Here is an 11,351-nt window from a genome sequence, read left to right as displayed (position 1 = left end):
TTTTCTGAGGAAAGGAGGAACCACCCTGAACACCATCCTGTGTGGGTGCAGTGGAAAGATATTTTTTTGGCTCAGTCAAAGCAACACACCCAATAAACTAAAAAGAGAAAAAGGCTATTCCTTAACATTTGTGATCCTCCTCTGACAAAGCCCTCACCAAGCAGGATATGATCATATACAGCATGTCAGCTGTTCATTTTAAACACAAATCTACAGCCCATTCACAGCACCCCAAAACAGACACAACAGCTAAATGGAGAGTTTGTAGTAGTTTGGGATTAAGATTTTTAAAAAGCAAGTGACTTTTAAGTACCTGCTTAAGACCACATAAAAGTCATCTGAGTGCTGAGCATCTGCCTGTAGGGCAACCCTCTACGGGGAGGCAGAATCTGAGTAATCAAACCCAAAGCTGCTGCTAAAAAATCCTGGCTCCAGCAGTGCTCGCCCCTCAGATCTCCTGAACATGTTTTTCACCTAAAGCTTTTCTGTCATAGCTGTCAAATAGGGTTTTTGTGTCTCCAAAGTAGTGAAACTAAAGAGAGGATTTCAGAACAGATAAAAATATGGTGATGACAAGAAGTACAAAAAGAAAGAGGGAAACAAATCCCATTTTTTAAATATTTACTTTCAGAAGCAACTTTTTTTCTTAAATGAAAATATTTACATCACAATCTGTTGGTGGGATTAACTGAAGAGAAAATTGGACCAAAATATGAGCACTGTTGGATACAAGACCAAACAAGCACACAAATAGCTTGTAGGAAATACTGGAGGAGGAGAGGGGAAATCTTACTCTCAGACAGTTTCGTTTTTTTAACAAACATAATCATTGAAGTACAAACACAAGAAGGCTAGGGCACACCGTGATAGGCACTTGCAACAGCTTGGCATACTCTAAATGAGACAAAACTGCTTTCAAGTGAAACACCAGCCAGCAATCAGCAACCACTAGGGAATTCAGAGCTGTCAGGTGCAGCAAGCTCTCCACTAGCCACTGGGTCAGCGCTCTGCATTGTAAACAGGACCTGGGTTATGAAAACTGCGGCTGTTCCAGAATGGATGAGAGATTTATTTGTAGGGTATGATAAAAAAAAAAATGACCCAAATCCAGGCTAAGAACAAATCCAATTGTGAAAGCACTTCAGCTGTTGTTTGTTATGTTACTTTGTTCTTCCCTGAGATCTATTCAGTGACTTATTTTTATAAAATAAGATGGAACCTATTTTTCTTCTTTAACCACGTATGTATCCTGAAGACTAATGTAATCCAGTGGATGTAAACTGGCTCCTGTACAATATGACATTTTCAGGATCTGGCTCTGATATTGCTGAAAGAGCTCTGCCTTTATCTGAGTTTATTTAAATATTTGCCAATTTTGGGAGTGTTTGATTTGATCACAAGCTTGACATGCAGGCAAGTCAAAACCCTATTTTAGCCATCAATTAACTTCAAAATAGATTTTAGGTTCCCACAAATGCTTTGACTTAAATCTCTGCCTCCTCCTGCCCATCAGCTGCCTGCTGGTGCTGCTGGCCCCTGTCTGCTTGGCCATATACTACACCTCACCTACATCAAATTATAGCAAACATTTGGACAAGCCTGTAGTTTGGCCTACTGAGCTTGCTGAGAGATCCACACTGAAATCCCATTTTTTGTTATTTATTTGCTGTGAATAGATTACTACTTGCTTGTCTAAAACGATTGCTTTGTTTGCTATGCCTGGTACAATCTACCATTCCAACAATCTGTTATACACAAAACAATCGCTACTGAGATGTTCATCTAAAATAAAAAGGTCATGATTTCATACTAGAGCACACTTAGATGAAATAACCAACCCACTGAAAACTAGAAACATCCCTGTCAATGGTATTTGGGCATCAATAAAAAAACACGACTTCCCCTTCACCTTAGGAAAAAGCCATGAAACCAGCATATAAGAAGATTGGATCTTTTTTTTTATTGCCTTGCATGCTCAGAGATCAACATGAAGATGACTTTCCAACTTTTCAAATGACATGCCCACATCCTTTATAGCAATGTATCACGATCAGTGTTTTCTGAGCCAATTTTGTTTGCCCATCTTAAGATCAGTTAGGGAAGCATGACTTGCAGAGGATGGAGCTCTCCCCACTCCCATCCTGGATATGAACTAAGTGAATGCCAATTGCTTTGGGCATTCAAAAATCTCTTTCAAAATGCTGATTTTTTTCTGATGCATCACCCAATCTGCATTCATTTGGGCTGGCAGGCTTCGAATTAAGAGACAACGAGACTGATCATATTCTTGATAAAATCTTTAAGTCCAGATAAAAAGTTCATGGTTTCTCTTCCCAAGGAATACATTCACATTTCTTTCAGTCATGGGTTTTAGATATCACGAATCTATCTAAATCTGTTTTACTTTCCCTTTTCAGGGCTAGAAAGACAGATTTATTTATTTTTTTTAGTACCCTTAAGTGCAATATAACCTTCTGAAGAAATTATTTTCACCATTATTCTCAAAGCATGTGGTGTCAGGATCCACTCCTGTATTTACCTGCATCAACAGCCAATGGAAGAATATTATTACCCAGAGATAAGCTCAGCTGAGGAGAGCACAAAACCAGACGCCTTTTGTCCAAATGTTATCTTATCTCTGCTGCTGAAGTGACACCTACCAAGAGACCATATTTTAAATAAGTATAAATAACATTAATTAAAATCGGAGGAATGCAAGATCAATGAAATTCACCAGAATACAATTAACATTTTTTAAACATTGTTGCAGTATTATTCATTTCTACAACTAGATCGTCACAATCCTGTTACTCTGCAAAGAGAGCTGTCCTTTCTTACAGTTGATTTAAATAATTTTGTGCTGCTCGCAGCATCATTCAAAAAAAGAAAATATTAATTTACAAAATAACCCATTCTCCATATTTATTATGACAAATAAAAATCTTAAATAAAACAGGCTTTCTCTCCCCTCTCTCCCCCTGACCCATCCCTCATTCCATTTTCAGGTAGCTTGGCACTGAGTAATTGAACATTAAAAAATCAAGTTTGTAGACTTCATACAGCTGCGTTTGGTGCTCAGAGCTGATATTCTGGAAGAACTCTGTGGTCATTTCATCAGTAGTTCTCGTAGACTTTGCATAGGTGGGGAACTTCAGGTAGTTGCCTACTCCCGCCAGCTGAAGGATGTAGTTTGAATCCTCTTCGAGTGTTTCGTATTTTCCTATGAGGTCGTAGTGAATGTGACAAGGGTGGCAGAGGGAGTACACAGTCTGCCAGTGTTCATTGAAGGGCTCTTCTCTTTGGGTATGTGGGTCGATGAGATATGCCACAAACTCTTCAAATTTCACATCATCACCTTTACGCAGAGCTTCCTGGGTTGCATTTTTCCTCTGGCGCCTCACAATTTTGGTGCCGTATCGCTTGTGGAAGGAAGTGTTGTACTTCTGTGTGAACTTGTTCCTATATGCTGACACCAGTCTTTCAAAAGGCTCGCGAACAAAGAGGAACTTCATGTAGTTTTTCAAGCGGTGGTTGATCTCTGGGATGCTGTACTGGTTGAGGGTCTTCAGGTTTGAAGACACATGGGCTTCATTGGCTGGGATTTCCATCGGATCACTGTACTTGCCTCTTCCTGTCAAAACCATCATGACTCTCTTCCAGTTTGTACAGGCCACTTTCGGAACATAGCAATAGATCATTTCATGATCTTCGTCCACGACCAAGTGTTTGAGATCGTTGGGTGTCAGCACACGGCGCTTCCTGCTAGATACACTGTTTGCTCGGCATGTGTCTGTCACTTGGTCTCGTCTAATCTGATGAAGAATTGCTGTGTTGGACAACTGCAAAGAAAGCACATGCATCAGTAAGTCAAGCAGGCAGGAAACCCTTACTGCCTTTTTGCTGACCATACAAATTTATAGAAAAGCAGATAAGTAGATACACATGTATAGAACTTAAAACAGTTTATTATATGGCTGTGTAAAACCATTCCTGTGCTAAAAGACACACCCTTTTTGCCTCCAGAATTCTTGTTATGTGCTGCTTGAATGCTATTCACAAAGTCTTCAGGGCTTTGCTTTGAAGCTAACACAAAGGAGCACAAGTTCTCACACAGCCTGATGTCAAGCGTATTTACAGCACTTTCATCCTGAGATGCAGTTAGTGCTTTTCTTAGTCCTGGAAAATGGATCTCCCCTCCACTCTGTTGTCTGTCCCACAGCTATAGCAGTGCTGGACTCTGCCTGACCTTTTGCTGATGAGAAGGGGAAGACTCCAGATTCAGAAAATCTGTCAACATGAAAACAGTATGTAGCTCTTGTTGCTACTGTCTTTTATGCTAGAGAATTAATAATCTCAGCTTGTTTTTTGGCTGTGACCTTGGCAGAAGAAATGAAATTCATGGAGATTCCAGCTACTCCCCAAGGGGAACATTCACTTAGATGTGACTTCCTGAGGAGCAGGGAGAGTACTAGCTATAAATTTGCCTCTCTCCTAAATCCATATTAACAGAGAAGGAGAGAACCCAGGTTTCTAACACACAAAGAGCACTATGCTCACCCATAGCCCCTTACTACTTCGTTCATAGTACCCTAATATTCTACTATTACTGTTACTGGGTGTTTTGGAGAGGCTGCCTTAGGGGGGAACCACAAGGCAGTTGCACAGTGATGGCCACACTCTCACCACCAGCCACCTCCTGCCCAGATTGTCTTCAGCAACAACAGCGTGAGCTTTTGCTAAGGCAGGTAATGAGCTGCTCTGGGAAACTGAGAGTATTAGCCCAGGCAAAGTACCATATCAACACTAGGCTCCTGTGTTTGGTTACTCAGAGCTACCTGAGGTGTCTCTGTATGGCACAGGTGTTTTGCTCTGCAGATTTGCCCTCACTACAGAAACCTTTTTACATATTCTGAATAAATTGCATCAAAGCAACAGGAGGAAGGTTCCAGTAACGTTATTTACATTTACTTAACGCCCCCCCCCCTTACCTTTGCATTTCAAAAAGCCTTATGGAGAATAATTAGTTTAGCTTTAACGACAAGTATTAAGGCAAGTATTGACCCTCTTATTTGATAAGCAAGGAGGTCTGAGATTCCTTCTTGAATGCTGAGTTTTTTGAAGTGCTTATCTCACGCCTTCTTGTTAGGTTAACCAGAATCACAGGATGCTGCAATGAAGCAGTTGAAGCCGTGCAGACTGTATACATATGGGAGTATTTAGAGTTTGTTCATATGGGTCTTCACCCTCATTGGAGTCATACCCTTGACAACTGGTTTTGCACCAGTTTGAGGGTTCATACTGAAACTCCAGTTCCTGTAGTCAAGGATCAAATCTCTGCTTTCAATACCCAGTAGTTAGCCCTAATTCATATTAAAAAATCCCTCCAAGAACAGGGTCCAAATGCACTTTTCAAGCAAAACCCACACCAAACCCTCAGATGAGATAAAACCAGCTGAAGGATTTCTGAGCTTCAGAAGGCAAGGAGATAGAAAAAAACCTAAGAACTAGGGTTTCACCCACCCAAGAGGCACCAAAGGCTTTTGCATCACATGAGCTCCAGAGACTCTTCCTCTCTCTGCACTGTGATGGGTTGCAGAGAAATGTTCTTGATGGACGGACAACACTAAGGGGCTGGTGCACCTCAAATTTGGGCAGGAAGATCTTTTTCTTTGGGACAGTATTTATATGCCAAGCCTAGGACCTCTGTATTTTGTACACTGCCACCCACCACTTCTCCTCTGAATTACTTGGTACTTTCCTCATCCCATCTCTTTAGCAGCTTTGTTCAGCAAAATGTAGGCTAATGGTTGAAACATGCGACAGCCCAATGCAGCTCCTTTAAACAGTTTGGCTTGTGTTCTTGTGCATGTGTGGTATCCCCCTAAATACCTCCCAGGTGCATTTCAAGGGAAGTTTTGTGTTATAGTCCAAGAGATGAGAAGCCAGATGTGAAATGTGCAGGGCGTTTCCAAAATAAGATGTTAGAGAGCAGTTGTCAAGAACCACACGTTTTTGAAGAAAACTACTTTATCTGTTAAATAAAAACTAAAATCCACATTTCAAATTATGCTGTCCTCAGAGAGAAACAGAAGTAATGGTCAGCTGTACACTGGTTAGAGTTACCAGTGAATAATTTTCAAAGATCTAAACAAAACCCTATGCAAACACATAGACGTACAAATCCTTCTCTGCAGACAGAGAAATTGATGAAATCTCTCCTCCTGCAGATTCATATATCATATAGCACAGTACTGCTGTTTGCCTCTGGCTTTACTGTAAAAAAAAGAAATGCCTGGATATACATAAAAATATGTTAATGCACTGTTTTTGCTCTTCTGATGCTGTTCTTGGGATAAATACAGAATTAAGTGGATGAGATTCTATGGCCTGTATTAGATAGAAGGTCAGATTTGATACTCTGATGGTTGCTTCAGACGCCAATCTGCAGATGAATCTTTGTAGAGCTGTGCTTTCCTCCTGATTTCATTCCTACATCAATAAGCTAAGCACCACTTCCCCATATATTAATATAAATGAGATTTTTCAGGCATTCGGAGTACGGGGAAAATGCAGCCGTACTGTTTGCAATTGTAAATGAGATTGTACTACATTACACTCACTTAAAAGATGGTACTTGTGCATTTTGAAGAGATACTTGTCTCCCACACTTTTTAACGTGGACAAAATGGCATAAAAGTTTGGTTAGCTACATTTGCTAAGAATACACCACACACCAGGGTCAGCTCTGCACACACTCTGGCCTTTCTGATGGCATCCAGAACAGGTATTAAACGTGACTGCAACAGCAAAAAGGTATTCCCCTATTCTAGTAAATTACAGCACCATTTGGTATGGCTGATGGATGGAGGACCACATAGGAAATATAATTTTGAAAGCCCTACTTCCTTTTGTATTGTTGCCTATTGATTTCAGCTTATTGAAAGAAAGGCCTATTTAGTGACTGTCCTAGAACAATGCTAACTGTATCAAAACTCATTTCCTTCTGCAGCTAACACACCTGATGCTCCCTGGAAAAGCTGGCCTGTCAGCGGCTCCCAGAGAAGCAGGGCGTCCTGCTAGCTCTCCTTGAGGTTTAACGGTAACAGCTCTGTTGCTGAAAGAGTGGGCGACATTGAATGGCACACTTGCACTGCACTCGTGAAAAGTCAGGTAAGGCACCAGAGAGCCTCTAAAGGAGCTCCCGCGGAACAACCAAACTCTTCCTTATAAGCTGGAAATCCCACAGGGCATGCTCCATGCTCCCCAGAACTTACAACACCATGTGAAGTAATCATAACAGCATTTGCCAATTGGGTATTTTGAAATTATATATTATATATTAACACTAATTTAACTGATGCTAATATGGTTCCTCCTACTTTTAAGTCACAGGCAAGGCTTTTAAGCCATATAATAGTTTCTCTCCTGAAGCTGCTGAGGGGAACAGGGAAAAGAATAAGATTACATGAAATTGGAACTACATTTATTTAAAGAAGAGGTCAACTTGGCTAGTGAAACAGTGCTCACAACCAGCAAGGAAAACACATGCTACAGATTTAAGCAGCCAGAGAGATAAGATCCAAGGGACAGATATCTTTAAACCCAGGCAAGTCAAACAATCAGGGCTGCCAACTGTCTTTTTCCAAAGCTGTTATAGATGTGGCTACAGTGGAGTTGTGAGAGTGCAGCTGTTGCCTGGACAATGATTGCTGCATCTATGGTCATTACCAGAGATCTCTGCTGATCCCCCAGTTTGAGAAGCCACAGTCAGTAATGGCCTAAATTCATCCCACTTTTGGAGAGGGCCTTTTTAAGCATGTGTGCGTGTTACCCTGACAGAAGTGTGGAGATGGTGATATGGCCAGTGCTCGTGTCTGTCCTTTGATAGTTCATCTTGGACTTCAGCTGGGCATGAAAGGTTTTGGGAAGACATCTGCTAAAAGGATCCATTCTTTCCTGAAAGTACTGACAACACCATAGATGAATGTGATTATATTTCTTTTCCTGCAGAAGCTGTAACAGGGGACAGAGAAGAAGGCCATGTCAAGATCAAAGTTTTTCTTCCTTTTCTGATGCAGCAACAGGGAGGCAACAAGAGCAGCGGGAGACTCAAGCTCAGCGGCATTTAAAAGAACAACAAAAAAATAGTAGTCTGGGGACACTCTGATCCCAGAAGCTTCTCAACTCCATCAATCCCAACCTAACAACGAGGGAGGAAAGCTAAGTCCAGCACACTCTGTTCATGTGAATGTCTTCTGTATAGTGGGAGGTAGGGGGAGGGGGCACACGGACACAGGAACTTTAAATGTAATGTACTAAAGAATATACTGACCAGAAATACACATGCTGACTGACAATCACCAACCCATGACATGCAAAGGTTATTCAAGGTAAATCACAGTAATGAGCTGGGAGGTATTTTCTTCTGGTTACTCAGGCACAGCAGGATAAAATAATCTTTGAGGGCCTTTCCAAGCTTGATGGCCAAGCAGCAAGTTCAGATTTAAACAGAGGACACTTTTTATTAATTTTTTTTTTTCCTGAATACAGTAGTGTACTGCAAACTAGGAGCAGAGATTAATCCAAGTCACAGGTACTTGCACTGAAAGCATTTTTATAATAGAATGGAATGGAAATACCCAAGTGTTAATAGAAAAAAAATTAATTAAATTTTATCTTGCTATTAAAAAATAGTGTGCAAATAAGTATCCACCACACTTACAAGGCAGTGCTTTATCTACTTCTACTGCACTGCCTGCATCTGCTGTTAGTTCTGCACATTACTGTAACCAGGCTAACATCCAGCCTACATTATGAGTGCTAACATGACACTTCGGCATGGCAGACTGATGACTAACATTAAGGAATTCATTTAAAGTGGAATAAGGAGAATACATACTGTGAATGGGGTTTGCAGTCCCATGCCCTGCTGAACTGCTTTTTCTCTTCAGATTTGCATTAACAAAAGCTTTGTGTCTGCCTTTAATTCTTCAGTTAGACTTGTGTTTGGAGGTTTGGATTCTGTCCTATGCTAGAACTAAGCAAGTTGCTGTGGCATTCACCTTATCTATGGTTCAAGCAGCTATCAATCAAAATCAGCTGCATCTCTGCTGAATATCCAGTTGGGTCTATCCAGTAGCACTGTTAAGAAGAGCTCATCTCCACCAAATTCTTCTTAGTGGTATTCGTTTAGAAGGTGTGCACAGCAGAGTCATAAACCATTGGAAACAAGGTCTTAATGAGAAAAGTGTCAGACAGACTAACTATAGGTGGCACTAATGGTCCTATTTATGTGACATCAAGAGACTAATATTTCAGTTGCCTAAAATCTCTCAGGTATTATCAGTTAGCCTTCCCCGAGCCCATCAACCACACTATCCAAATTCTAGGTGTTTGTTGTTTAATATATAAAATGCTTCTCAATATTATTTATATTTTTCCAAAATGTTTTTTGAGCAGGACTTTACATGCAAGCACATTTCCAACCCTTTTTTCACACAGAAAGCATGAATGAGATTCCTGCAAACTTTATGAACAGCCTTGAAGTTACAAACATACTTTAGACTATTTTAATACTTAGCTTTTACAGTTTGGGTCCGTAAGTACTCTAGCCGGTGTATTTATATTCTATACACCAAATTCTAGATTCTTTTCTTAAAAATCTTTCAGTGTTAGACAATAAAGGGAACTAGCAATTTTTCATACTTGACAGTCCAAGCATTTCTCAAATCACCACAAATAATTATTAGTCCTTGCAGATTTCTACAGATGACAGTCAGACAATTATAGCTGCGTAAATCAAAACACTGAATCTAACAGAAGAATTGCATTTTAGATAAAGGAATTTTATTAAACTGACCTGGATCACAGTAATTTTTTTAAAGTAATAGCTTTGCAATGTTTCATAATTCAATTTATTTGACACTTCAGAGCACATGATTCTTGACTTAATTTTTTTAAAGAATTCCCAGCACTCAAATGAGAACCCCACCAAAACCTCAATCAATATTTGTTCAGAGTCCAATAAAGCAGACCATGAAGCACATCATGTGTACTGGAGACGGAAATGCTTAACATATTCCCTGACAACTTGCAGACAGCAAACTGGAATACAAATTTGCTATGAATATGTCTCTACAGAGTGAATGGATAATATAAGATAATAGAACTAATATTAACTAAGAAAATTTTTACTAATTGGGAAAATTTTAGAGGCAAATTATATCCTCTGGCGGAAATTCCTGAAATATTGCTAAGCTCCTTTCTTTTCTTCATTTCATGCATTGAACTGTGCCCCACAGAGAAGATAAGGCTGAATATACATTTTTTCATATAATTCCCTGTATTGCAACCCAAGACAACCACACCATTTTCAGTTCTGCACTGAATGCACCAGGGCTAAGAAAGGAAGAATCAAAGCTGTTGAGAGTAGAACAGTCATACATAGTAGCTGCTAGCACTATAGTGTCAAAGATCCTAAATTGCTTCACACATTCTCTCCTTCTTCTTCCTATGCAACTTCATCCATATGCATGCACGTATAATAGAAAGGAAGGGTGAAGTAATTCAGCAGTTGCATTATTTGGCTCCAGGGGCTACAGTTATTGGAGTAATGACACACCCCAAACCCACATCACCTTTGGCATTCACTCTTCTTTGTCCAGGTACATGATCTGGATGCTAGGAAAGAAACAACACTAAACTAGTCAAAATCTGGCAGCAGGCACACATGCAGCCACAGATGCTGATGCTTTCCTGGGAAAACTTCACAACTAGGTCATTAAGTATTGGCATTTTTGTCTGGGAGAGAAAGTAGAGTACCACAGTGAGCCTAAAAGATGCAAAAAAAAAAAAACCTCTTTGAAAAATCACAGACTGACACCAAGTGACACCAGCTGCAGGTAAAAAACAGCCTTTTAATCAGCCTAAGACACTGACACACAATAAGATACGGATTTTGGAAGAAAAGAGCAAGTCTCCTTCTACATATCACCTTCTCCTGGATAATCCCAAACACTTTTGGAAGCCTGTCTCTTCCTATTCTCCCTGCTTGGAACTATCTGGTGTCAGAACTCATACAATATGTGAGGTTTAGCGATAATAAGATGAATGTACACATCCTGTAAAATGTCTCCTCTGAATAGGAGATGGAAAAGTTGGAAGCCCCCAGAAATACCAGGCAGAAAGATCAATGGCTTGGCTTCACAGAGAGTGAAAGATATGCTGCCGTGCATGTTGCTGTTCTGAAGCTCTAGGGGAGTCTTATCAACACAGGGCAAGCAAAATCGAAGTGATCGTGTCCGAGTGCAATACACCTGCGAGGTAAGAAATCATCAGGAAGGCCAGAGGAG

General features: G+C 40.3%; 1 protein-coding gene across 2 annotated transcripts in view; it reads right to left on the bottom strand.

Annotated features, from left to right (window-relative positions):
• Positions 1-803: 803 nt before the first annotated feature.
• Positions 804-11,351, bottom strand: part of CHST11 (carbohydrate sulfotransferase 11) — a 174,513-nt gene continuing 163,965 nt past the window's right edge. For both annotated transcript variants that reach the window (XM_069859808.1, XM_069859817.1), the window contains exon 3: positions 804-3,839. In XM_069859808.1, the coding sequence (XP_069715909.1) occupies positions 2,991-3,839 (849 nt within the window). In that variant the 3' untranslated portion in view covers positions 804-2,990. The remainder of the gene's footprint in view (positions 3,840-11,351) is intronic.

This window comes from Phaenicophaeus curvirostris, chromosome 1 (assembly GCF_032191515.1).
Source record: "Phaenicophaeus curvirostris isolate KB17595 chromosome 1, BPBGC_Pcur_1.0, whole genome shotgun sequence".
Taxonomy (NCBI): domain Eukaryota; kingdom Metazoa; phylum Chordata; class Aves; order Cuculiformes; family Cuculidae; genus Phaenicophaeus; species Phaenicophaeus curvirostris.
Note: the sequence above shows the minus strand (reverse complement) of the source record. Positions and strands in the feature narration are given on the sequence as shown.